General features: G+C 45.5%; 3 protein-coding genes across 5 annotated transcripts in view; 1 reads left to right on the top strand and 2 right to left on the bottom strand.

Moving 5' to 3' along the window:
* palld (palladin, cytoskeletal associated protein) overlaps positions 1–14750 on the top strand; it is a 52899-nt gene extending 38149 nt beyond the window's left edge. Inside the window, exons 12-23 of one of the 3 annotated variants that reach the window (XM_070831712.1) lie at positions 3798–4478; positions 5345–5489; positions 5803–5904; positions 6987–7025; positions 8023–8244; positions 8740–8889; positions 9303–9391; positions 10407–10539; positions 12189–12396; positions 12477–12642; positions 12785–12918; positions 13029–14750. In XM_070831712.1, coding sequence (XP_070687813.1) covers positions 3798–4478; positions 5345–5489; positions 5803–5904; positions 6987–7025; positions 8023–8244; positions 8740–8889; positions 9303–9391; positions 10407–10539; positions 12189–12396; positions 12477–12642; positions 12785–12918; positions 13029–13189 — 2230 coding nt within the window. In that variant the 3' untranslated portion in view covers positions 13190–14750. The remainder of the gene's footprint in view (positions 1–3797; positions 4479–5344; positions 5490–5802; positions 5905–6986; positions 7026–8022; positions 8245–8739; positions 8890–9302; positions 9392–10406; positions 10540–12188; positions 12397–12476; positions 12643–12784; positions 12919–13028) is intronic. The other 2 variants (XM_070831713.1, XM_070831714.1) reach the window with 2 other exon arrangements.
* An 86-nt stretch (positions 14751–14836) lies between these two features.
* cbr4 (carbonyl reductase 4) lies at positions 14837–18065 on the bottom strand. The gene is made up of 6 exons (XM_070831715.1): positions 18010–18065; positions 17310–17467; positions 16839–16959; positions 16608–16744; positions 16036–16170; positions 14837–15946 (listed from the first exon to the last, which is right to left on the bottom strand). Exons 2-6 carry the CDS (start codon positions 17452–17454, stop codon positions 15768–15770), a joined length of 717 nt encoding a protein of 238 aa, XP_070687816.1. The 5' UTR covers positions 17455–17467; positions 18010–18065; the 3' UTR covers positions 14837–15767.
* Positions 18066–20690: 2625 nt separating this feature from the next.
* The window catches only part of sh3rf1 (SH3 domain containing ring finger 1), a 30931-nt gene continuing 23657 nt past the window's right edge, over positions 20691–27964 (bottom strand). Inside the window, exons 6-11 of the mRNA XM_070832344.1 lie at positions 26321–26448; positions 25386–25556; positions 24795–25078; positions 24397–24701; positions 23474–23841; positions 20691–23306 (exon numbers count right to left, since the gene is read on the bottom strand). Coding sequence (XP_070688445.1) covers positions 23138–23306; positions 23474–23841; positions 24397–24701; positions 24795–25078; positions 25386–25556; positions 26321–26448 — 1425 coding nt within the window. The 3' untranslated portion in view covers positions 20691–23137. The remainder of the gene's footprint in view (positions 23307–23473; positions 23842–24396; positions 24702–24794; positions 25079–25385; positions 25557–26320; positions 26449–27964) is intronic.

The following is a 27964-nucleotide window of genomic DNA, read 5'->3' as shown; positions in this document are numbered from 1 at the left end:
GACTACAAAGGTCTGTGCGTCAGTGATCTAATCTCGCATTTCTCCTGTCATGGACTCCTGATCCGAGTCACGTTTTGGCGAGTGCGAGCGCGGTGTGTTTAACGGTCTCAGGGACGATTTCCAATGCTGTGTTTGTGTACCAGGTGTGATACCAGAGCTCAATTTGACTATTTGGATATAAATCATTTACAAATGGCAAGGTCATGCAGTTACTAAGTCAAAGGTGTTTGTAGAGACAAATATTCTGAGGTGTAATGCAAACACACAATATGGACCTGTAGCCTGAAAGTAGCCAGAACACCCACTAAAGCCCACAAGATGCCTTGTTAAATGCTTCTAATCTCACTTTTTCTGCTTATAAAACACCTACAGAATTTAAAAGAGAACAGGAACGTCCTCAGTTCTCCTCATGTTGTTGTTTACAGAGGGAAACCCCTCATTACTGGCTATGTACACTCAAGTACTTCCTGTTCTCCCCTTCGCACACTTCCTGTCATCAGCTGGCAGGGTCTAATAAAGCGACTCCGTCTTTTCAGCCAGCTGCCGAGCTAACGAGATGGGCGGCAGATAAACCTGCGGAGGGCTCCCAGCTTGCTCCAATAGGCGGTGGAACAGTGGATGAGTTTCTCACGCACCCCGGGTCATTATTGTTCAGGAAGCACAAACAAGCGGCCCGGGTAAACACAGCCATTTCACATGTTGAGGTCTTCATTTATTAAAGCAAGATGCTGCTGGTAAAGACCCACTGTGTCTGGCATGTATCAGTGATTAGCCGACGGATGCATCACTGGGCTGTAAAACACACTTTCAATTAGGTTACCGTTGAGCTGTTCCTGGATCTGTTTGTTGAGCTTTTCCATGTAAAAAGACAAAGTTACTCCAGACCGGATTCCTCTTTGCCTTTTCTACTCTTCTTTTTTCTTTTTTCCCCTCATAAAAGAAGTTACAGATAAGATTCAGCCCAAGAAAAGTATAAAGTATTTATTTCAGAATCAAAAGGAGGAAATGCTTTGCCTATTTACACCACTAGAAGTCAGGGGGAAAAAAAGAGGCGGAGAGACATAAGAATAGTGCTGTGTTACAGAATGACAGGCAGAGGAGCTGGAGCGTTTTCCCTCAGCGAAGCACGGCGCTCTGTGGGCCAGTTGGCTCGGGCCAGTACAGCAAAACACAGGGCCGTTGGCATGGCGACAGAGGAACACTTCCCTCCTAATTCAGCCCCGCTCCGCCACAGAGACAAAGAATAAGAGGGAGTGATGGAAGTCTGTTCTGCTTCTCAAACCATTTGTAATTATAACCATTTACACGAGGCACAGGTCAGGTTTTAGAGGGGGTCCTGCTCTTTTAGAGGATGAAAAGGCCGGACATTAGTGTGCGTGCAGCAACCTTGTCCTGCAATGGTCAAAGAGGCCTTTACGATAAGAGCTGGAGGCTGCAGGGTCACAGAGTCTGGACGACCCCTGTCCTTTGCCTGATGCAAATCATTAAGTGGGCCATAAAACTATTCGTGCAGCTGCAAATTATACAAGCTGACCTTTTCATGCGCTGTCAAATATGAAGCATTCCAAATATCTAAACAAGAAGCAAATCTAATCTGACTAAAATAGAAGTTAAATTATGTTTTAATGCAAGTCAAATGTCAGTGCGTTTTAGTACAGATGGATGACTTAATTGCATGTGAACACGAACCTGTTAATACTTCCCAAATCAGGGATTTCTTGACCATACAAAGAGAGAGGGTTTGTTATGATACACAGCAGTTTGGCTTCGTAATGAATGAAGTTGCTTGTTCAGCCGTAGTTGCTTTTTATAGAAAGTAAAGAGTGCCTTTTAAGGCAAAGGGATGATGTCAGCTTCGGTCGGATAACATCCACTCGGCCTCCTGCTCATACATTTACATACGTTCGCCTATGTTTTTGAGCTTTAAAGGTCTTCGAGGTCTCTCGCGCTGAGGCAGTAAAGCAGAGTGTCGGGGTGAGAGGGATGAGGCTGTGAGGAAATTAAGTGTGTTTCCTCTCTGCTGGAGCAGACGGGCAGGGTGCTTCTCCCCGACGCGCTGAGAACACAGCCAAAAAAGGAATCAAACCGCTGCAGAGCGCTGCGAGCCTCACGAGCTGCCAAACTATTCCTGTAAAAGCACTCTTTTGGTAGAGGCCTGAACAGGAGACCTTTGGAGAATGTAAAGAAAAAAAATGTATACAGAGAGGACACATTGAACCGATTGTGTGCTCTTGAAGTCCTGAAGAATCCTGTGAGGAGAGCACCAGGTTGCGACAAGCTGGAATGAACGCAATGAGGGCTTGTAAATTAATGACTATTTATTTGGGCATGTGAAGTCTCCTCTGGAGGGGAGCATATAACCAAAATAACTGACTAGGACAGACTAATCAGTCATGTTGCTGTTGGATTGTGTGGTGGATTTGTTACACTGTGCTACAACTGTCAGTTTTGTGAAATATTCGCTGGTGTTGTTTGCAAATGCGAATGGGGGGAGGCTAAAGGGAGAGGGTTTCCTCTGCATTCTCACAGATAAAGAATAGTCGAGAGACTCCACTGATTATTCAACATCTGGAAACGATTTGGGCACGTGTACTCGGCCCTGGTGGACTCCTGACAACATGCATCACCGGGATGTACAGTATATTCTGCCTATGAAGAACTCATCAGTCTCGCATACACACGGCTGTATATAAGGTTTATAACTCCAGCCTTTCCCAAAGACCCACGTTCTCCTTTTCTTTTTTAAAGCTTCTAAGAGTTCGCTTTTGTCTTGTGGTTTTCAAAGTCAGTCTTTTCTAAAAACCCTGGTGCATGTAGAACTTGTTTCAGTGATCCTACAAGAAAATAACAAGTTTAGATTTTGAGCTGATGACACCACAAAATGTCTGACCTCCCTCTTCTCGCCCACAATGACGTGACAACACAGTGAATCAGCCAAGCTGGGGGAGAGACTGGACAACCACGCCTCTGTGAAAAAACACAATACTTCATCAGCAGGATCCATCCGTGGCAAAATGACACCGCAACATTACATTCTTGTTTTTCTTTCATCACAATGCCGTTCGAAGCCACACCTCAGACGTGTGGTTCACTTTTCCTATTTCTCAGATAGAAAAACGTCATATCTGAGCTGCGCCTCTGCATCAGACCAGTTCACAGTCCATTAGGGCAAACTGCAGTGAGGGTAAACAGAGCTGTTTTTCTCACTACTACACTTATCTCCCGATTGCTTTACCATACTTGATGTATTGTCAACAGGCTGGCTTTCTAAAAGTCTTTGTTTAAGGCAAGAGGCTGATAACCTATCAGTCCGTGCTACTGGTGCAGCGGTTTCCTTCCCAGAATACATTAACACACACACACACACACACACACACACAAGAGTTGTCCTCACAACACTGCTTTGCCTGAACCTCAGGCCTGACGGGCTATCACGTTCAGACCAGAGGAAAAACAGTTGACTTGAAGTCCTGTTGAAAAATGTCAGACACACGACCACATGCTGATATCATCCTCAAAATGTTTTATGTCTTTGAATAACACCCATGTTCACAATTCATTGTTTCTGCCTCACTCCTCTGTCCGAACACTTTGATTGGCATTTTAACTCTCCATAGATTATGCTCACATCTGGCATCTAACGTTTCTGCCAGTTGTGCTCTCACTACAGTTGGATAGAGACCAGGCGATGGTGTCACGCATAAACTGAAAACAGCTGCATGATTTTGTAACATTTTTGTCAGAAATGAATTAAGTTTCTGATAACTGTCACTGACGACCACGCGTCTGTTTCACAGGAACGCGTCCCAGCTGAAGCAGCTGCAGGACCAGATTCTGTTGGAGCAGCAGGAAGCAGCCAACTGGCAGCAGCAGCAGGAGCAGCAGAGCCTGGAAGTCCCGCCTCCACCTCAGCAGCCACCTCAGGAAGTGCATCCACCTGCTTCACCATCTCCACCTCTCCCCCCTCCTCCCTCCTTCCAGGAGCTGGAGAGCAACGCAGCCATGCAGGCCAGCACCTTCAACTACGCCCGGCCCAAGCAGTTCATTGCTGCTCAGAGCCCCGGCGGGGCGGGCTTCATCACCCAGTCCTCTGGCTCCTCAGGGTCCAGCCTGTCTTCCCCCCTGTCTCCTCCCACCTCACACAAGCCCTTCAGCAGGGTCACCATACCCCCTTTCACTAAGGCAGGCAGCGTGGAGTCTCCCAGCTCTCCTTCCTTCCCGCCTCCGCCTCCACCCTTCCTCAGCTCCAGTAACCTGTCCTCTCCATCAGGCCCCGGCCAAGACTTCCCTCCCCCTCCGCCTCCTCCCCCCCTGCCCATCTCCTTGTCTCCAGCCTGCTCAGATATGTCCTCGCCGTTCTCCTCTGTCCCTCCATCTCCAGCCTCCAGCTTCTTGTCTTCAGTGTTGCCCTCCACACCTTCCACACCCGGCAGTCCTACAGTCAATGCCCTGGGCCTTCCTAAAGGCAACGGGACTGTGTAAGTATCCCTCACTTGCACGTTGACCTAGAGTTTTCTTTACATTGTCTGTCAACTTACATAAGTTTTATAAGGTCTTCATGCACCGTGCGTCTCAGGCGAGTTGAGCTCCTCGCCAGATAAACCTGCTGGCAACTGGAGGCGGGATGTCTGCTAGATGGAAGATGACATGTTTACATTTTTACACGGTGTGTTTACAGGAAAACGCTAACTAAAGAGAGCATTTTAAACCCACACTCGTATAGACACAAAAGTGCTCTCAAGGTGCTCGAGCTTCATCCCCCACATGGTACAAAAATATACACAAGGACCTCAGAGCGGAAGGTGTGTCAAAATCAAATAAACACTCAGATTTCAATACCGCAGTTTGCATGTACGGTGTACGTGTACGTATCACTGGCTGTCAAGATCGATCACTTCACAGAGTTCTTTATCCGGCTCATATGGACTGCAGGGTTGCTGGGTTTTGATTTTGGACCCTGCATGTTGAGATACCTCTCGTTGTGTAAGTTATCCTCTTGTGATGGCTGTCCTGGAGGGAGAAATCTAGTTTTTCTTTCCTCCATCAAGGACATTCCACCTTCAACTCTTTGCCAGTAATTTTTCATCAGCCCCTCACTCACTCCTGCACTCCCCCTCTCACCCTGGCATTCCTGCAGAAGTTGTGAGAGATAAGAAGACACATTGTGGAATGCTATAGCTGGACATGTCCAGATAAGGGTGGATACGAATGAGCCAGAGAGGGAGCAAAAGGAGCTAGAGAGGAAAGAGGAGTTGCGACGCATTGAGATAACAAGTGTGCGTCACAGAGCAGAGTGCCACGACTTTAACGATGACAAATGTTTCTGTTTTGTTTTGCCTTTCAGCAAAGCGTTCCCCAGGAAGTCCTCGGTCACCAGGACGCCCCGCCTTGCCTCTGACTCGGACATCCAAGGATCGAAGGATGCTGTCATCCAGGACTTGGAGAGAAAACTGCGCTTTAAAGAGGATCGCATAAGCAATGGTCAACAGGTGTGTGTGTGTGTGTGTGTTACTGTGTGTTACTGTGTGCTCTGGCCTTATTTCATTACTGAAACAACTGTGTGTTTGCAGACAGTTACATGTTATTAACACAGATTAACAAGCATTCATGCAAGAAACATGTTTTAAAAGTATAAACGTACTAAGCATAAGCTCCCTTAAATTAATTCATAATGTTTTCTCCATACATAATGACATCCCTGATTAACAGGAAGCTCAGATACAGTAGCTGATGGTGTGTATAAGTGTGTGTTCTGCAACTCACACACTAACCCTCGCTGATCCCATTAATCCCTGCTTCCAGAGGTTAACCTATGAGGAGAAGATGGCTCGCAGGCTGCTGGGTGCTGACAACGCTGCCACAGTCTTAAACACACAGGAGACAGAGGAGGAGCCAGTCACACAGGTACGGTGGCTCCCTATCAGGATCTACACACCTGGAGGGGGAAATCACACACACACTCACTCACCTGAAACCACACAGGCATGGAAATGTTTGACAACCGTGTCGCCACCAGTGTTGTTTAGCTTTTTCATCCCACTGTTGCATGAATACGACACAGGCACCTTTCTGTTTCCGTCCACTGATACTTTGCTGATGTCATTCCAATCTAATGACCGCTGGCTTTCCTTTATATGCCGTCGAATCAGAGCACACCCTCCACCCCCTTTTCCTTGTAAACACTGTGGAAGAGTGAGTTATGAAAGCACGATATAAACACTGTAAAATCCTCCAGAGCCCTCCATAAAAAGCTCTGTTTATGCAAGCTGGTAGAAACCAGTGTCGCTGCAAACATGCTGGGGAGTAACACTGTTTGGAGGCTTGTGTACCGAGCTGTCTGACTGTGAGCCACCGACAGGTTCTGTGGAAGTATCACAGTGTAGCACCTCCAAACACTGTTGGTTGTTCAATTTTAGTTTGTGCAAAGTTTATATTAATCCTTTAATCCATTTCCTTCTATGGAAGAAACTTGTTTGTTGACTTTATAGTCATAACTGAATTTTTTGTCATTTAAAATTGGTCCCGATAATACACGACAGTTGAATAGATGAAGCCTTAATTTGGTTTTCAACATTTTAATATTCAAGCCATTTTAGTCAAAGTTTGTCATAACGAAAATGTCCAATCACGGCACAGCATGAGCTGAAGAACGGCAGGAGAGGAGGAGGAGGAACTGGCTCTGAATGACACAGAACCTCCATTAAGAGAAAGCACACACTGATTAGTAGAGTGAAGTCACGATGCAGATAAAGTGAACACCAGTTTGACAGATGAAATCATATTAGCACCGTACCATCACGATGTGATGCAGCCCGTTGGCATGTGGAACAATCTGACTGGTTGTGGCTCTGAGCACGGCTCTGTCACTGTGTCATGAGACATTGTGTCTTTCAAACTTTCTGTTTAAATAACAGGTAAGATTGAACATAGAATAACTGTTACTCCCATCCATCTACATGTAGACAACAACTTTTTTCTCTCAACAGGAGCACAAGTCATCTGATAGAGAATCTTTCCCTCTAAAGGTTTATGAAACCTTTATTTCTGTCCGTCACCTTCTGGTTTTTCATTCACTCTGTGTAAAATGTCACTGTGTGGAAACGTGCACACTAAAAGCAAGGATGTGTTCACTTCGACCAGATCAGGATCAGGCCAAGGAATTAGCTGATAAGGGGACAAAAGGCAGCAGTACAGAGTTTGTTTAGTGGTCCCTGTGCTTCTATGTTCACCATGCAGTCCATTCACAGGCAGGTGTGTCTGGTAAATACGAGAGAGTAGGACTGACTGAGCATGTGTCAAACTGGCACCTCTTACAGTTGCTTAGTACGTGTAGCTTGAATTGATTCAGATAGTGAAGCATGTTCAAGCTTGATCGCAACGCACGCATCCGACAGCATGTTTGGTTTTACCCAGACTGCACTTTGTTCCGCCTCTGCTTCCATCACGCAATGCATGCTGCAAAGACATAAGCAGAGATTAAATTATCTCTTTAGAGATGAAGCATAATTCAATGTTACCTACTTAAGTATGATTTCAGACAGGAACATGCTGCAGCAGCTGCCTCGGTACTGTTACAAGTTAATACCTCGGTGGATCAGGACGGGCCACTTCTGTGATTGCTGTCGTTTTGAGCATCAGAGTGGTTTCAGGAGGATAAATGCTGGTTCTGCAGCTGTGCCCGAGGCCTGTCATTATCTTGGTGATGTGTCATCAGACCACGCTCATGCAGATGTTTCCTCTGCCTCAGCAGAGCTACAGTGATGAGAGATTGATGAGGATGGGTGGAGGGAGGAGTGGCTCATCTGAGCAGAGAGAATTAGAGAATTGGGAGAAAGTTGGTAGTCTGGGTGACAATGACGACGGGTTAATGGGTGTGTAAGTTTGGAATGGGGGGACACGGGGTTATTCACACTCTTAAATGTGTTTGGCTTTGCCACGTGATCACACAAACCCAGTGTAGTATTTCTGTCTCGGCCTTTCTCTAAATCTTTTTCTCTCACTCGCTCTCTCTCCGACATGTAGGAATACAAAGTGTCCAGCTTCGAGCAGCGTCTCATCAGTGAGATTGAATTCCGCCTGGAGCGTTCTCCAGTGGAGGAGTCGGACGACGACGTGCAGCATGATGAAAACTCTGCCGGCAAGGGGGTGGCACCATCCTTCGACCAGAAACTCAAACACTATAAAGTCTTTGAGGGCATGCCAGTCACCTTCTCCTGCAAGGTCAACGGAGACCCCAAACCAAAGGTGGGGGGCTGGACTGTATGTGGTACTCAAAGAATGTCAACACCCGGGATGATTAAACATTGTCGGCGATGATCCTGCAGTGATTATTAATATTAATAGCATTTATGATGGCCTGGCCTCGCTTGGGAGTTGCTGATGTGTGATGTTGATGATGGAGGGTGTAGATATCATACATGTGCTCTGTGTTGTGATAAGGAGGGGGGCCCTTTGCAAGAACACACGCCGGCCTGGGCTGGCTGCCTGACTCTGTCCACATTAATGGCATGGTGATGACAGGCTTCAGAATGAACTGATAAAAAGCGAGGCAAAATGAGAGACAGAGGTGAAAGAGAGATAGAGAGCTGCATTTAAACCATGTAAAGATGGGAATACATTCAAAGCCTGTGAGTGTGTTAAGCTTTTTTCTGTTATCCACTGATTTTAGTATCAAGGTCAGTCTGTTAAATCATAACCAGTCTCAAAGTTTTGTCTGTTTTTTCTCATCTTGTGTCGCAGGTCTACTGGTTCAAAGATGGCAAGCAGATCTCCAAGAGGAGCGAGCACTACAGGATCAGCCGTGACGCCGATGGAACCTGCTCCCTGCACACTGCTGCAGCCTCGCTGGATGATGACGGCAACTACACCCTCATGGCAGGCAACCCTGAGGTGAGCGGAGCCAAAAACACCCAGAAACAACATAGAATATGTTAGAAAAGTCTGTGCACCTCTTCATAAAAACAAACAAAGCACACAGGTCTGTTTGGTTGCCCGTAGGAGATGTCAGCACTCATTAGCAAGAGAATAATGAGTGTCTAGATAATGTCTCCAGCCTGAAGAGGAAGAGGGTGTTGAATGAGTCAGGAAATCACTAAAGCCCTCATGAGGGTCAAAAGTTCATGTGCTACAGGCTTTCTAACAGCCTCTTCTAGCTCTAACACTCACATTTTATTTCCTCCTTCCAGTCTGACTGCTGCTTGTGGTGTGCTGGAGTGTCAACACCTCATAAGCTCTCTCTCTCTCTCTCTCTCTCTCTCTCTCTCTCTCTCTCTCTCTCTCTCTCTCTCTCTCTCTCCCCGCAGGGCAGAGTGAGCTGCACTGGCAGGATGATGGTCCAGGCTGTGAACCAGCGAGGCCGCAGCCAGCGCTCCGCACCTGGACACATGCGCAGGTGAGACGGGAGATGCAGGAAAGGCGATCACAGCGCCTCTGCGTTTTTTTTACTCGCTACCTCGAGCTGCTGGCTGGCACATGTGCGGCAGGCTGCTCACCATCTGCACGACGTCTGCTCACACGCGCTCACACTTCCGCGCAGATCAGCGTTATTGTGACGTAAAATGTTCCAAGAAGCTGCTATTTACACAAATATTTGCTGTGAGCTGAGTCACAGTGTTTGTTTGAACTGTCTGTTCAGGAAAGAAAAGCTTAGTGTTAATGAGAGGGAACACCTGTTTGCTCTGTTCTGTTTTTCATTGCTCTAATGACCTTGTATATACTGTACGCATTCATCCAAGCCCAGATATTGGAAAAAAAAGCCCTGGAGATCACAGAAAAGAAAACACCTGTAATCTGTTATCTAGATGAACACTCCTTGAGCACAGAGATGTTTTGAGTGAGAGAGAGAGAGAGAGATCGAGATGAGAATCAGTGTCTCCCACTCTCTTTCTTTCCCCTCCCTGGGTGACGTGCAGGCTGAGGGGTTGACGCCGTTGTTATAGGGCAGAGTCACAGAAACACCTCTGGGTCCTGACCTGCTGTGCAAGGTTTGGGGGAAACTGTCAGTGATCAAGAAAGAGCAAGTGGAAGGATGCCAGAGAAGGAAATAAGGGCAAATAAGGCCCCAAAGTTCATTTCATGTCATTTTATGAAAGGAAGGATAGATAATACACAAGTGAGCATAAATGTGGTTAGAGGTTTTTGAATTTAAAGGAGCATTGCACTATTTCGTGTTAAAATCCAAATGAGCTTCATTTACACAAATTCTTAATACTCTCACTCATACGTGCTTCCCTGATCCAAAGGGAGCTTTAAATTCAGGAAATGAATGAAATACTTACCAAATTAAGTTTGTGTTAAAACTCCACCCTGACATAGGATTGAATTCAAAGTTCCAAAAATGCTTTCAAACAAAATGCAGACGTTGCTTTTTAATCTCACCTTCTGTATGTTTCCCACCCCCCTGTCAGGCCCAGGTCCAGGTCTAGAGACAGCGGGGATGAGAACGATAATATCCAAGAGCGTCACTTCCGCCCCCACTTCCTGCAGGCGCCCGGTGACCTCATTGTTCAGGAGGGCCGACTGTGCCGGATGGACTGCAAGGTAAATACACGCCTCTGACTCCTGAGAGAGCAACCTGTGCCAACATGGGTGTATAATGTAGCAGAGGGGGGGAGGGAGGGACAACGTGTCGCCCTATAGTGGCTGCAACAATCTCCATATAAAACTGTTATTTATCGGAAGAAGAGAAATGCTTCTGGGCACTGAGGGTCACAGTTATCAGTGCTTCAGATTAGCTGTATCTATCACAAGGCAGCTTCCACTGCTACAACATTCATAGAGAAATTGATTGTGTTTGGTCAGCTTTGAAACTAAGTGCTGCTTACTGAGGGACATTTTTAAAAGTTAAAAGGAGAAAAGACAAATTATAGACTAAGCTTTCTGGTCTGGTATGGCATGTCGAGCTCTGAACGTCAATATGAAAAGGGCCTTTTTATATATACGACCACAATTTATTTCAGAATCTGACATTTCCACCCAAACCCTGTGCCTGTTTACTTACAGTAGGTCTAATCGAATGGGATCACAGTCTAAAACAGTGGGAGAGTCGGCCAACGTCTGTGCTTTGACCTCCTGTGCTTCTAACCTGCAGGTGAACACAGTGTCTGCTCCATGCTGCGATTCTGTGAGATAAAGGAAAGGCAGAGAGATGGTTTAAAATAACAGAGACATGACTGGAAAGGAAAATGCCCGCACCAAAGAGAATATGTTAATCATAGTAATAGAGAAAAGCCATTTCAGATCCGCCCTTTAATTCAGTGTCTGTATTGCTCTCAGGGAGGCTCCGTGTCTGCGCTGCCAAAGAAACATTTCCCTTTCCGTGCATTCCAGTTTCTTTAGGGAATAAAAACTAGCGGAGACAACGTGTTTCATCACTTCCTCGGGTTGCGAATGGCTCAAAGCGGACGGGGAGAATACAGAGGTGTCATTTTTCAGGGATTAAGTGGGATCAGGTTTTCTGCAATTATTCCCCCTCCCACCGCTCGTGCTCATTTTCTGTCTTTATCTTCTTCGTCATCACCTTGCCTCCCTCCAGCCTGCAGCAATTACAAACTCTCTCAAAACTGGGACATGCCATAAAATAAAACAGACCCACAATTAACCTGCTATAAAAAGACCTTTTTATGCTTGTCAGAAATAAACTGAATCTCCGTTCCCTCGGAGTCCTTAATGCCAAGGATATTTATAGCAAATATTTATTTCCAGATCATTTGTGGCTTTCCAAACTTTCCATGCTTAAAATGTCCCGACTTCTAAAACTGTATTGGGCAGCTTCCAGAAGTACTTATCAGTGCTTAGTCTACTCTCCTGTGCGATACTGATGTTTGTTTGCACATTGTAATACCAAACTCATGCACATCCACAGTGGCACGGTTTGTAGGTGGGCAGGGTGGAGTAGGTGTTACATTGCTCTGGAAAGAGAGGCAAGTCTTTTCTTGCTTCTCCTTGCAGCTTATTCCCATGACAAAGTGTGCAGGCAACCAGGCTCCTTCAGACAAACACACAACACAGACAGATTAACCAAACACTGCTGTTTTCATACTCCCAATAAACACAAACTGCTCCCACAGAACACATGCAGCTAATATACTAATTTTCTCCAACCAAAACAAGCGCAGACTGCACCACTGAACAAACATTCACACACTCAGTGAATTTAAATGTCTGTCGTGTTCTTTTTCTGCCTGCAGGTGAGCGGCCTGCCCACTCCTGACCTCATCTGGCAGCTGAACGGACAGACCATCCGCCCAGACTCCGCCCATAAGATGCTGGTGAGGGAAAACGGCGTGCACTCATTGGTCATCGAGCCCGTGACCAGCCGTGACGCAGGCATCTACACCTGCATCGCCAGCAACCGAGCCGGGCAGAACTCCTTTAACCTGGAACTCATCGTCGCAGGTAAAGAAACAAGAAGCAGGAGATACATGCTGGCATGATTGGGACCAAGGAAACATCTCACTAACGCACTCCTTCCACAGCCAAAGAGATGCACAAGGCCCCTTCGTTCGTCGAGAAGCTGCAGAACACAAGTGTGGCTGAGGGTCACCCCGTGCGACTGGAGTGTCGTGTCACAGGGGTTCCCTACCCACAAATCTTCTGGAAAAGGGAGAATGAGTCATTCACTCACAACACAGACAGAATCAGGTAAATAAAATGTGTAAAATAACAACAAAGCTGCACTTTTAATAGTTTTGGGTGCATGCTGTGTCCCACATTTGTACAAAATTAAAGGCATTTCAATAGAATGTGTAAATAATAATTTCCCTTAAACTTGTGTCTTTCCCAGCATGCACCAGGACAACTGTGGCTACCTGTGTATGATCATCCAGCCAGCCATGAAAGAAGACGCTGGCTGGTACACTGTGTCAGCCAAGAATGACGCCGGCATCATTTCCAGCACTGCACGCCTCGACGTCCACAGTACGTTTTGCCTCACACACACACACACACACACACACACACGCACGCGCTCCTCATTGAATAAAGCAGTTCCCGTGCACAGTGTTAAACCCCCTCTGCTCCGTCCACAGCTCAGTGGCAGCAGCCTAACCTCCCCAAGCCCAAGAAGGTGCGTCCGTCCACCAGCCGCTATGCCGCACTGACAGAGAGAGGGCTGGATGTGAAGGCAGCCTTCTTCCCCGACTCCAGCCCGCTGCAGCCCGGCGGCCTGGTGGAGAGCGACGACCTGTAGAGACCACAGGGAGGCACGACGATTGCAACGTGAACCCCAAATAAAAACCCTGAAAGCTGCCCTCGCTCCCAGTACTCCGGAGACAAATATACCCTTGTCCACCTGAGGGACTCTATCATTGAACTGCAGATACAGACCTAAAGCGTCGGTGGGCAGAGTGAGCTGGTGCAGCCGTGGTTTTCATATGTTCTTACAGTACGACACATCCCCATTATATTACAGCATTCATCAAGTTGTTCCCCCATGCTTCACTTTATCAACTGGACCTGGAAAATGATTGAAGTGTTTACCACGAGGAAAGACTGTTCATAAATGTGCTCTCTCATGTTTCACGAACTGTACGGCTGTTTTGCAAAGGGTTGTCTTTTTAAGTGCCTCTCATGTCTGTAAAGATAAAGGAGAAAAAAAACAGGTTTAAAAAAGAAACGAAACATAGAATTACTATGCATGTTCAAGTGGTGCCATTTGAAATACACAGATTAATACTGTATCTACACGTAGCACCCCACCGTCTTTGTGTGGAGGAAGTGGGACACGCCGGAGGGGAGAGAGGATGATTTACAGAGACTGAATGACTCAAAGCATGGTAGCTTTGACGAAGGAGATCACAAACTTGTATTATGTGGGCTTGTGTAGCACAGTGCTGATATCTACAGTATCTGATTGTAGCTGGAGTATCATACAGTCTCAGTGTTGTCGGGTCATAGGTTCGCTTACAGATATTGGAAAAGGCCGGGCCTTACAAATAGTATGTTTAGTGTTGTTTTTTTTTTTTTTAAAACAAATGAGGTTAGAGAGAAAGAACGATCACACATGGGTGAGATTTGTTGGTTCGTGGGTGCAGCAGAACTTGAGGGAGGTTGGATCTAGCAGACGCAGGAAGGGAAAAAAGCAGGTTTTAGTGACGGATGTCGGCTTTAATATGGTTAAAGTTAAGAGTTGATAGAGGAACGTGAGTGAGTGAGTGACTGTGGTGAAGATGACAGCTGTGATGTAGAGAAACGGACGATATGGATAACTTTGGTGACGGCGGTTCAAATTAGTTTTCTTTCTTTGATGGTTTATTTTAAAAGTGTGAATTGAAATGTTCTCACTCGAGAGAGAGAGGGTGCTGTGAAAGGTTTCAGTGTGTTTGTCACACACATCACAGACTGTCCATTTTATTTTTGTATGGAAAAACAGACTTTTCTTTCCCAACAATCGTGACATAAATTATATCAACAACCTTTTGCTCACTGATAAAAACAATCCTTTCTGTATCATGAAGTTTTATAAATATATTTACTGCCTTAATTCACTTTTAGGCTTAATGCAAACACAATTTCTATGCATGTTATTTTTGGACACTTGTACAGTGCCAAACAACTTTTTTTCCAGGATGTATAAAAACACAACTTTCTTTCCAGTATTCAGGGGTAGAGAAACACTCTAAGCTGGTGAAAAGTGAAAGGCAAGGTATATTTATATCTACTATTTTCGTCACCTCTGTAATACTATACAAAGTGGACATCTTTTTCTGTGTCGGAGCTTGCATCAGCTGACAGTTACTGTGTTTGCACATTTCTATGCCAATCAATGCCTGTATATGGATTGTTCTCCTGATATTATTTTAGGTTATGAAAGTTAATAAAAATCAAACTCTTCAGAGACAGTGTGAGATGTTTTTATAGACTGGCAGGCTCCTCCTAAAACAATACGAGAATGCCAAAACACACATTATCAGTCTCAGTGGAAATACCATTCTTGCTAAGAATTCTAATCGGAGGATAATGTAATCCAACCCTCTAACAGAAAATACAGCGTGCAAGATACAAGTGCACATTTAAAGTCACGTTTGTGACACTTAAGGATGAACGGCCCGTTTCAACGAAAGGAAACGAGCAGCGCAGCCTTTCAAATCTCATCGCTGAGCACGACAGTCACCTCCAACCCCGTCCATCCACACTGCAGGTCCAAAGCCGTAACCAGACACTCAAAACATTCCCAGAGCTAAAAATACTCCCCCCCCACCACTACTTCTAATTTCCTCCAGCTGCAGCCCCAACATGCCTGGCCCCTCTACAGGCCCCTCCAGAGGTGGGCTCAGGGGGCCGCTGGTGGAGGGGAAACATGTGCTGGCTGTGAGGGGGTCTCCCAGGGGAGGTGGGGGAACAAAACATGAGCGGGTACTTTACAGTCATGGAAAAAGACCAACAGCGTTCAATATACTGATCAAATTTAGGACCTCGGGGCACAGAGGTCTGTCCAGGGCCAGACACTCTGGAGTCAGCAGCATTAGTCACGACTGAATGTCACACTCATGAGGCCACGCCTACTGTGGCTGGACGCCGTGACTCAGCAGAAAGACGGAGCGCCAGGACATTAATCCTCTGAAAGATGTGGATTTGTGTCTCCTACGTCAACAAACAGCAACTGCCTTTATACAACTTGTGCAAAGATTTATTTACTCTTTGTGTCTTGAGACAAGAAAACAGCTCCTCGGTCATGAGTGTCACAAGAGGAGCCAGAGTGAGGCGTTCACCTGCCCCACTGCTACTGGTTCGAGTGGCGAGATGACTCCAGAGGAAGGCCCCGTTCCTCACATGGCCAGCTGCAGTCCTCCGTCCACCACCAGCACCTGTCCTGTAATGTAGGGAGACTCCAGAAGGAAGAGGACAGCCCGGGCTGCCTCCTCCGGCTCGCCGAATCTCCCCAGCGGGATAGAGCGCACCCCGTCCTCCTCCTTTAGCCCTGCGGTCATGTCGGTGCGGATGAAACCTGGAAGCAAGAGAGAGCAGGGACATGAGAAAGATGATGAATGCAGACCAAAGAGGCCAGATGCTAAGAGGAAAGGTGGAGGGCTGTACCTGGAGCCAGCAGGTTAACTCTGATATTGCGTGATGCGACTTCTTTAGCCAAAGAGCGCGTGAAGCCCTCTAGGCCGGCTTTACTGGCACTGTACACACACTGGCCAGTGTTCCCTTTAAGGCCCACAACAGAGCCTACAGACAACAAACAGATCCGTTTAGACTCCTTAGTTACTATAGGTTTACAGAGTGAGGAATGAATGTTCAAGTCATATACTAATAAAATCCATTTACAGAGACATGTGGATATTATGTTTGAAGGAAAAGATAAGTTTTACATTCATTGTTTGTCATCCTGCTGTGACTTCATTAAGACATACAATTCATATTCAATGCTGGTAAGCTGTCACACTGAAGTCCAGGGTGAGATGTCCCTGATTTAAAGACATTTGTAGCACATGTGCTAAAACATGCAGACATGACTGTTAAAATGTACCAGCGAGGCCCTTTGAAGTCACACTTCTGAACTTGTGATTGAGGTGAATCTAAAGAAAGTAGCACTGATGTACACTGCCACCTAGTGGCCAAACTGAAAACACAACACTGATCATGGAGGCCACTGCTTTCAGTACCTATATTAACGATGGCAGCTCCCTGGGTGTGCAGCATGCTGCGCAGCGCTGCCCTGCAGGTCAGCATGGGGCCCAGCAGGTTGGTCTGCAGCACAGACACCATGTCCTCTGGCTTGGTCCTCAGTAGCAGAGCATCCCTGAACACACACACACACACACACACACACATTAATATACTTACATACATACTTTTGCAAATACAGCAGAGCATCAGCAGAGGAGCCTACTCACCTGTTGATGCCAGCCGCGTTGACCAGATAAGAGATGTTTCCACTCGTCTTCTGGATCGACTGGAAGGTTTTCTGCACCTCCTGCTCTTTAGAGACGTCACAGCTGAGAGCCGCGTGGTCAGCTAGAGAGCAGGGACAAGAGGGTCTGTGAGGATGTCGATGCTTACGAGACTGCAGTCTGTCCAGGACAGCTGCAGGTTTGTACGTCTACATTTCATTTCATTTAATAACACAAAAGCACAAGATCAAGTAATGCGTGTTCCCACTTGTGTGACATTCAAAATTGTACCATTTATTGTACATAAAGAGGCCGCAGCAGGTGGTAGGAGGAAAAGTGAAGTATAGTCTCAAAATAGAGAAACAAGAAAGCATCAACAAAGCAGAGTTTGTAGACTGACGGGAGAGGGAGAGAACACAAGACACTGACTCTCTCACACACACACACACACACACACACACAGAAGTCCAATACCTCCATGTAAAGATGCCACAGCAGCACGGGCAGCGTCCTCGTTCCTGGAGACAACAGCCACCCTGCAGCCCCTCTCTGCCAGCAGGCGGGACACGGCCATCCCAATGCCCCTGGAGCCCCCACACACCACCGCCAGCCTGGACATGATGGACACAACACTGCAGGACAGACAGACACATCAGCACAGGACTGCACCACTGAGGTTACTACTGGATATGATATGATGATACTGATACAGACAGACAGACAGAGAGACAGACAGACAGACAGACAGACAGATAGATAGATAGATAGATAGATAGATAGACAGAGACAGACAGACAGATAGATAGGCAGACAGACAGAGACAGACAGACAGACAGATAGACAGATAGATAGATGATAAATGATAAATAGATAAATGTAATAAAATGTGTTGAAGGTGCCCCAATGTGACGTTCAAGTCTGTATCTGGCTGTAGGACATTTGTAGGTGATTATGGAGGTTTTCTTCATGCAGTTGATACCTTCGCATACTTGAAACATGAGTGTTTAGGTTTGGCGCTGTCTAAGAAAAATGAACACTTATTTTTCAAGTGTGTCGATAACAACTTGTCAGTGAGGACAGTCTCAATAAGACGATAGCTGCTTCCAGTCTGGGCTCGTTTCGCTGTCTGGTAGCAGGTCAGCAGGTTTCCAGCTACAGCTAAACTGTTCCTTACCTTATTCTGGGCTGTTAATCTAAAAGTTGCTCCTCTGTAAATAAGTTTTCTGACTGAAAACAGGCGGCTGACCAGGAGAGCGGCTGCTCTTGAACGCCGCCATCTTTGTTGTCAGTGTTGCTGCGCTGCTCGTCTCTGGCCGACAGGTGGCGCAGTGGCTCCACAGGCTCCCACAGAGCAGTGCAGGGCTGCTGCGGACCATCTGCTTCACACAAGGTTTGTGTGTTGTGTGTGTGAGAGAGAGTCTGTCACATCCAGTTTCTATCAACACACCACCTCAACATTTATCATACACTTTATTCAATTACTATAAGGTCAGTGAAAACTCATGAAGCGTTTTTTTTTGGTTTTGATGGTTTTGATATAAATATAAATGATTTATAATGCACAAGCATACATACAAGAACAGGCTGAAAGACCTGCTCCCACTCAAACAGATGCAGTCAAACAGCACTGGCTGCTCTGCGTAAGGTGCATATGTACAAACATTCACAGAGTGTGATATTAAAGAACTTTTAACACATTCGCTCAGACGGGCATCTGCACGTCTCTTACTTGTACAACCAAAATAGCAACATAAAAGGCAGGTGGGAAAGAAATCTGCAGCACAAGAAGCAAGAAGCAAGAAGCACAAGGTTTGTGTGAAGCAGAGTGCATGTTAGTATTTGTCCACATGGACTCATCACAACGACCTGATACAGTGAAAGTCAGCAGCTCACCAGTCATTTAAAGATCCTAATACATTTAAAAAGTCAGCAACACCTTTGCACAGTATTTTCTTGTGTGCGTGTGTGTGTGTGTGTGTGTGTGTGTGTGTGTGTGAGTGCAATTGATAATTTGGAAAAAGAAGCACACACTAACTAAACAAATTACTGGAGCTGCAAAGGTCATGGTCATCACAGGAAGTGGTGTTTTCATATTAGAGGTCTTTTATTAGCATCATAATGTTTCTATAATTTATTCAATATGAAGGCTAGAAGTTACTGTGATAATCTTTACTGTGGTATTTGTGGACGAGGTGCCTCACCTTGCACACCGAAGGAGCACACAGCGTTAATTGCAGCCATTCATCCTCCTTTTTTCTTCATGTATTGTTGTTCCCCGGGGAAATATATTTCACCAGGAAAGCAAAACAGTCATTGGCGCACAAAAAAAAAAAAAGTGAGTGAGTGATGTTGAGAGTGGGTGGCCTCGGCCTACACCTGGACAATCCATCAGACCGAGACACTCCGCAGGGCTGATTTGCTGAGGTTAAATCACACTGACAGCCTGTGCTGGAGTGGACCTGCGACAGAGTGAATCCATGTCCACGCTGCAGCACACAAACAGAATCACTCACTTAAAGTGTTATCACTCCCCATCACAGCCTTCGTTAATAAACGGTGTCTGTGAGTCGGAGAGAGAAGAAGAGCCGGATTTGTATTCAGGTCATCTTCCTGAACACAAAGACACTCTCCCCTTCTTTCACACCTTGGTGATCTAATGACACTTGAACTGTTTTTGCTCTGTCGTGCACACTCAGACACACAATATGAACTCTGTACCATTCCAGCACATCCTCGGACTAAAACTACTGCTGGCTTGCACACATTCTCACTGTTTGAGACTTGTTTCACACATGCATGACAAAAACCTTAATGTTTTTTGGTGAACTGTTTCTTTTCATTTTGGTTGTTTATTACTATAATAGCGCCATCTAAGATCCCAATAACCGTCATCTGTGAATTTGGTTCTACAAAGAAGTGGGAACAACATCTTGATCGTGCGTGCTGAGCAGCATGCAGTGAAGCCAGTGCCTGACCCCTCGCTGCTGTTATCTAGTACAGCAAAGGGTTTAAGGGCTTGAAATGGTTGACACACCCTGAGCGTTAACATTGTCAACAAATTCTTGACTTTGAGACTCGACGCCTTGCAGCTATAGATACTGACTTTTACTTGCACTCTGTACACACAGCTTTTCCTAGATGTGCTCACGTGCCCGTCATTCGAGTATCTACCATCCACACTCAAATCCACATTTGATCTCCATCAAAATCAGCATTTGTTAAGTCATCTGCCAAAGTAAAACAAGAAGTGGCCAAAGAATATGAAACTAAGTCGACAGGATGATTAAAGTATACATCTTCTGAGCTCGATGTAGTCTTACGCTCACACATTGGAATAACACATTTCCATGGTAACCCATCCTCTGCAGGGAGCTGTGTGCAGCACAATGACCTCTCTGGGTGCTTGTCAGTTTCTGTCAGCGTTTCCCGGCCGAGCACACCGGGAAGCCTCACCTCTCATTGTAACACTCGGCTCTGCTGTAAGTCACAGGAGAAGCTCCACTACAGCAGCTACCGTTTATTCCTGGAGACATTAATGACCACGCGCACCGTGACTTACCCCAAACATATTTAATTTAGAGTAACCGCCTTACTACTGTTAATTTCTCGTATGTGTGCACCAGTCAGACTCAGAACATGAGTATTTTAGGCCATCCAAGGCAAGGACACGGGCGCTCAGTCCTGTCAGCAGCAGTCTACGTCTCTGACGATCCTCCTGGCTGGCAGCTTTGCTCCGTCTGCAAGCGGCCAACGTTAACACACAGTCAGTGGAGGGAGCAGGGAGAGAGAACACGGCGCTACTGTCATGAAACAATGACTTAGCCCGAGGGAATTATGGAAACCATTAGCTTTTATTGTTATAGAGATTTTTACAAAATGTGCTATTCCCTCAAATACTTCAGAATGTTTTTCACATAATAGACTTGTGCCAAATAAATTGATTTCAGTTTCACCATTTTCAGACATACAGACTAACTACAGACCAAAAAAAAAAAAAAAAAAAAAAATCAAGTAAGTCACCTTGGCATGAGGAAAATCTGGTGAGTTGAATCAAGCAAACCTAAGTTGCCATGTATTCCAATAAATGGACATATAGTTTATTAACTGTTGTAAGAAATGCTTCATGTTTTGAAAACTGTGCAGCCTATGCATGAACATGTATGAGACGTCAGTATGATTAGAAATGTCATGGTAGTGCATAAATGTGTAACATCTGTGTTGGAGTAAGTCTGGTGTGTGTATTAAAGGCTTACCAGTGAAATGAAAAGACACAACAGTTTAGCATAGAGCCTGAGGTTGGTGTGGTGATCGCCAAGACAACAATGCAACATGTCAGGTTAATTCTACATAAGTACCACTCAGGAAAGACAAAAAAAAAAAAAAAGGCCCTAACAGTGATTCGTACCATCCTTTTCCACACTCTCTTCAAATTTCAAACAAACTACGACATATTCCAGCAGTCAGTTACACAGTGGTCCCCCTCGATTAACATCAAAAGACAAAAAAAAGAAAGAAAACACATGAAACTATGGGTCCAATTCAGTCAGTAAATTCATTCTCAAAGCCAGATTTTGGCACGATTCAGTGATTGCTTCAACTTTAAAGTGTTTAAGTATCCCCTCACACTCTTAGAAGATCAGATGAGAAAGTCACTTTGCATTAAATGTTGGGACCAGATTCATTCATTAATCCAATGAGTTTTATAGAATACATCAGGAGAAGAGGAAGTACGTGTTGAGATATTTGATCTGATGAAGGAAACTGGTCTTTCACTCCCCAAACTGCTAATTCTACAATCCTACGACCAAATCCCCTCCAATCACAAGGAAGCTTACAGTCATTCAAGTCAATACAACACTTAACATTAAAAACTTTGTAGAGACACAATGTACAACGAAACCCAACCACGACAAAATAAATCAAGGGGGTCAAAGTGATTGATTTCAATAAAACCCTATGTTTCTAGATTTCGACAGATTTACACTACACATCTCTTCCTCTGGAGTGATACAATGATATGTTACTCTAGGCAAACATTCTGTGCTTTAGCTAGCTATGTTTTTATTGCCACAAGTCACATTAGGAATGAGTGTACAGAGTCTAAGAGCCTGCTGAAGGGTGTCCTGTGTGCCTTACTGCATGTCCAGGTTGGTTATATGACAGACTCTTTAAGAGCAGCAGGTGTCAGCCTTTGTGAATTTGTAACAAACATAAATACATACTGGAATTTGTTGTGCACCGGTCGTGAGATATCATGTTGCTCTTGTGATGCAGAGCTACGTCTGGGTTTAGGACAGAAGCTACTCTGGTCAGTAAATGCAAAGAAGGTACAAAGTAAGCAATATTTGACTGCAAAGTCTATCTTGGAGTGTGTGTTGCGCATATTAAAAAAGGCATAACCAAACAACACATCTAACCCTACTTTGTTTACTGCAGAAGGCTTTGCTAATCACATGCAAATATTCCATTGCTGCAGGTAACAGTCCTCAGTACTTCAGCTTTAGCCACACCAGGAGAAAAGACTGGAGGCCTGTGAATGGCCCAGAGAGAAATTTAGTGATGTGCAATGTTCACATGGCTGTGAAGTGTAGCCAGAGTAATTGAATGTGCAATACGGCAGATCTCTCTTATCATCCTCAGGTTTAGGTAATGCCTTTAGAGCTGGGGAAGTATCCTTTTTCTAACTATACAGCACAAGTGATGATGATGCTGCTCATTTGTTCTGGTCTGCTGCATCTGATATACTTCCTCCGATCTGCTGACAGTTTGAAATAATGGTATCAGCAGTCAGAGGGAGCAAACTGATGTGGTCAAATACGGCATAAGGCATGTGCCAGCTTAACCCCTTAATGTGTTGCACTAAAAAAAAAGGCCAATCTATGAAATAAGTTAAAATGTGTAATATATCTATATCAACAGCTCATATTGGTTGTTTTAGGACTAATCATCTTTGTGTTCTTATGTACAATAAAGTGAGGAACAGTACAAGGCACACATTTAACAGCTGAATTGTTACAAAGATATAAATAACCAACAAAAAGGAAAAGTTCATGAGTAGTGTGCTCTCCTCTAACTGTGCTTTCAATGACAACATGTTCGGTTCTTCTCCGCATTGGCGTTCTTTTTTCAGTGACCAGAGCCGCGGTGGGCTCTGAGGAGCTTAAGTGTCAATGTGATGTTCCTGTTCCGGCAACCTTGCGAGTGCTGATCCGTTTGGTTTGTATGGTGACGCATCGCAGCGAGGCTGGTTGCGGTCAGCTGGCTCATGGCGGTGGCGATCGTGGTTCACTGTAGCGTGTGTATCAGATGCTGTCAACAAAGCTGCCAGGGAACAGTCCGGTCCTGCCGTTCCTCTGCAGTGTGCCTTTAAACCAGCCGTCTTCCCTCTTCCTGTGAACAAACACAATGTCGCCCTCCTTAAGTTCCAGCTCGGCCTCGCTCTGGGGAGGGTACGACACCACCACCCTGTACCTGGGGAGCACAGCCAGGGGCGCAGTCAGTGACTGATACACACAGTGACAATGACAACCGATATGTCGTGATGCCTGTTATATAGTGTTACACTTTCTCTGAACAGGACTGATAAGCAGGTCACTCATAAACAACACCTATGGAACAGCAGATTCATGTTAATGTACCTCTCACATATGATGGGTCGTGCATCGTGTTGTTGAGATAAGAGAGAAGAGCACGGCTGGCGAGGAGGAGGAGCAATGGGAGCACATCCGTCAAGGGGACTGCTCTTCCGATGGGAGGACTCTGGGACTGAAGAGGAGGAGGAGGAGGAGGAGGAGGAGGATGAAGAAGCAGAAGCGACAGCAGCAGCAGGTTCGGGCTCCAGGCAGCTGACAGAGCCGGAGGGAGGGGAAGTGTCAGGGCCCACCGCGCCATGTAGTACCTCTCCAGCAGCAGCCTGTTCCGCCTCAAGGGTAGGAGAGGAGGGTGGTGAAGGACGAGACTTCTTCTTATTGGATGATAAGAGCTTCAGAAGACTTTTCTTTTCTCTCTGAAGCATCAACAGAAACAGCATTTTTTTTGTTAGAGAACTGCAACCACTCCTGAGGCATTTAGGTACATTGAGGTAATTTTCACAAACCATAGACAGGTATATTCTAATGCCTGGAACTGGCCATTTGTTTACCACTGACACACAAAAATGAGGATGGGGAAATTCCTGTTTTTAGTTCAGACAGGTTTTAAACTGTAGGTTAGCGGTGTGAATAAAGATGGCTACTGCCTGTTTTGACCGTCAGAACCAACAAGAGAAAGACAGACACAAACCGTCCATACTGATAACATTTCCATGTTGATTACTTTTGGTGAATCCTGTCTGTGTAATTAGCATTCTAACAAGTGTCATCAAGGATCTCAGACGCTCACAACCACTACCAGGCATTTCAATCATCCGGCAAGTTAGGCGAATATGATAGGATTGAACGCAAATTCTTCACCATGACAAAACCAGCATATCTGCTGAAAATAGAAACAGTAATGGATAATTAGATCTAGATAATGTTAATTAAGCTCATGGAAGCTCTGACAATAATTAGACATATCCAACCTTGACGTCCTTGTCCAGTCTGCAAGCGAGAGCTGTGCTGTTAGCCGTGGGATTGAGAGCAGAGCTGTTCACGGGGCCGACAGGTACAGATCTCAGAGCATCACCCTCCAAGGATGCAGCGCTGACATTGGGTGGAGTCAGAGAGGTGGCGGCACAGCCCATCGCCGCTCCAGCCCGGGTGCAGCCTTGGGCAGGAATGGAGGAAGGCGGCGGGCACACTGCATGGTGTGGGAGATAGGCCACAGGAGTTGCAGACTGGATGGGAGTCACTGCTGCTGTGGGTCGGTCCTGACTGTGGCATGCAGCTGCAAATGGGATATAAAACAGTGTTAGATATTTAAACACCTTTTATGCAATAAGCCAACATTAGGTAGTCATTTTCCTTCCAGTGAGTTTACCTGTCCTGACCGCATTGCGAGCCTGATTCACAGTCATCTGGGAGCTAACGTGCAAAGGGACTTTTGGCTGTTGACCTGTGGCTGTTTGAGCTGCCGTCACCACAGTTGCAGGCTGGGAGTTAGCAGGTACAGCGCTTGAGCACACGGTGAGGGCTTTGTTGAAATCAGGACCTGGAACAATGGCCCCAAGGGTAGCAGAGGAGGGGCTGACGATGGTGATGCCCCTGCCAGCTTGAGTGCACAGACTCATGGGCACTTTGGGCTGGATGCTCCCTGACGCCGTCCTGAGGGGAGAGGACATTAAGAGGAATGAAACCTAACAGTCGGCAGTAATAGGAGAGCATTAGACCTTATAAAATGTTTTATATTTATGTGTAAAAAAAAAAAAATTGATTGTCATTAGAACTGTTTAAACAGATGCTGTATAATACAATGAATATATTGTATATATTTGATACAAGCTACCTTAAAAATCACAAACAGGTGGAAATGTTAACCTGTGGCTATGCATGACAAACAAATGGCTGTAAACCAGTCATGTGCACAGTATGTTGACAATAATAAATGACTGACCATGAACTAATGACTGACCTGCTAACTGGGCTCATGTAGTTCCCAGGGAAGACTCCAATCTTGCCCGTGTGCATGGAGGTGCCCTTGAACCAGCCATCCTGACAGCGTTCCAGCACCAGAAACATCTCTCCCTTCCTCAGTTCCAGCTCATCCTCTTTACGGGGAGTATATGGGAACATTGCCACATAGCTGGATCCAGAACAAACAGTAAACAAAGATAAGGAATTTCACAACACACATGCTCATACACCAACATGATGATGGTGATTTTCATTCTTGTGGAAATAAAAGCAGTTTAACATTTTGTACAGCATGCCATTTGGTCTGGGTTTATCCTGCTGCCCAGCTGTACATCTGTCACCATCTCCTCTGAGACCCTCCAGCAGAGACTGTGCCCCCTGACCCAGAGAAAATCAGCACTGGAGGACAAAACAATTTGCAGGTCATCTCTCTACAGCAGCGCAAGAACGGGCCTGGAATGGAAGCTGAGATGATAGCAGTCTCAGCTGGGATGTTTTCAATCTGATTTCGTTGTTGTCAGGAGAAGGGAACATGAATGCCTCAGAGTCTGACATGCATGCACAGGCAGACACAGATGACAGCAGGAGAGAAGGCATGAGTGGATCTAATTCTTGTCAGGTGTGTGGTGTCTTGGAGGAGTAACGAGGGTTAAGGTGAGGGGGTTAAAAGTCAGGGGTGACGGAGAGGATCTCCTATGGGACCCAGGAGACTGCCATCCACAAGTTTTGACCCCTTCACCTGTGCACATGCTCACACTTTGCCTGTCTGTGACCCCCCCTCAGCTGTCAGCGTGAGGCTGCTAAGACTTTCCCCCACTGAACTGAGCACTTGCATTAAGGCCCTGGGCCAACGATGCACAAACTGCTTCTGACATTTCACTGCACATTTAAGAAGACTGCATATTTTTGTGTGGGACTGTTTTTATAACTCACACTGTGGGTCTTTGTCTTCCACTTTGGTCGCTTATGCTGGGGGAGGGTCTCTGTCCGGCAGCCAATGAATATGCTGCTCCATCGACGGAGGACTGTGGGGGAGGAGGCGGCGGCGGTGGGAGAGCATCCTGTAAAAGAAGAATAGAAAATCATATTAGCAGTTAGATAGGATCGGCATTTGATTACAATTTCATCACAATTCATCTTTTATATTCTCTCAGTACGAAGCAGAAAGACAAAAACAAGTAACGTGAGCCTCAAAAAACAGAGAGTACATGTTGCGTAAGTGGAGAAACCAGTTTGTTTATGAGAAACAGAGAAGGGAAGAGAATAAGAGATCATCTGTCATCTGGGATATTCCCTCTGGTTTGCCGACACTAAGGGAGAGTCTGGTTTGGCAGACATGATCGTCTTGTCCCCGACTTCCCCCTTGCAACTGAGAATTTCTCATTCTACTTGTTTGTTTGTTGCTAGGAGACCACATAGCTAGATGTTAAATCCATTGCAGTATTTAATTGGGACCATATGAAAAAAAAAACATGTCTGTAGACACACTTCAGAGGAACCCTCAAACCAAGCATGAGTGAATTCATCTTGACTCACTTGTTTTCCCTTAGTGCTTGTCTGTAATGTAAGCTTTTGACTAGAGGCTAATGACCGCAGCATGCTTTTAGAAGAGCCCTAACATTGTCTTTCTTTTGTGTGCTACTAGATTACAGGGTTTAAATTAAGCCTTAACCTACTATGTCAACATAAAGCACATGAAAACAACCTAACGCTGTATGCATTTATAGCAACTGTGAAAAACAAACAGCCCAAATGAGTGCACAGTGTGTTACAACGATGGCGGGGACAACTATACCTAGGAGCGAGACAAGTCCTCCAAGCTCAACATTACCAGGACTGAGCAGCAGAGTAATAGCTTCCATGACACAATGGTGGAGGAGAGCGGCACTCAGACGGCCCCGTGGTATGTGTATATGCCTATGTGTATGTGTGAGTGTCGATGTGCCTTTCGGTTCACTGCTGACGCTTGAGCTGAGATAATTAGGTTGCCTGCAGGCTAGAGAAATCATCTGTACAAAAACATCATGTAGGGTTCCCAAGTGAAGCGGAGAGCTCAACCTTTTGTGTACACATTCCTGCTCATTCAAAAACTCCACATGCCAGAGCATACACATAGACAGACAGGAAGTATGCCTGCTGTTTTGTGTGGGCTGAAGGGATTTCTTGACATTTTTAGTTGTACTGATTTTTTCCCCTCAGCAGAAAACGTGTCAGAAACGAGTTACTTTCTAATAAAAGGTTCCTCCCAGTTGCTGTCTTTATAGCATCTGCTGTATCTTATTCTACGTAGAATCCACATTAATAGATTAACACAGTTTCACATCTGCAAGTCCTGAAGCAACTATGCTTGTTAGCAGCAGATGGAAGTGCCAAGAGGCATGTTTCCTCGTATAAACAAACTTTTTTTTTCTTCAAGAGAAAGCAAAAGTCTTCCAGATAACATTACTGCATGCATTGGTTAAATTAGAACTATGTTTACTGATATCTTTATACTGTATACTTTTGTACTATTTTATTGCAAACTTTTTCAGCCCTTGTACTTCTGACATGCATTATATTATTATGCAATTTTTAAGT

This window comes from Pempheris klunzingeri, chromosome 6 (assembly GCF_042242105.1).
Source record: "Pempheris klunzingeri isolate RE-2024b chromosome 6, fPemKlu1.hap1, whole genome shotgun sequence".
Lineage (NCBI taxonomy): Eukaryota > Metazoa > Chordata > Actinopteri > Acropomatiformes > Pempheridae > Pempheris > Pempheris klunzingeri.
The sequence above is the reverse complement of the archived record's forward strand: the minus strand, read 5'-3'. Positions and strand labels throughout refer to the sequence as shown.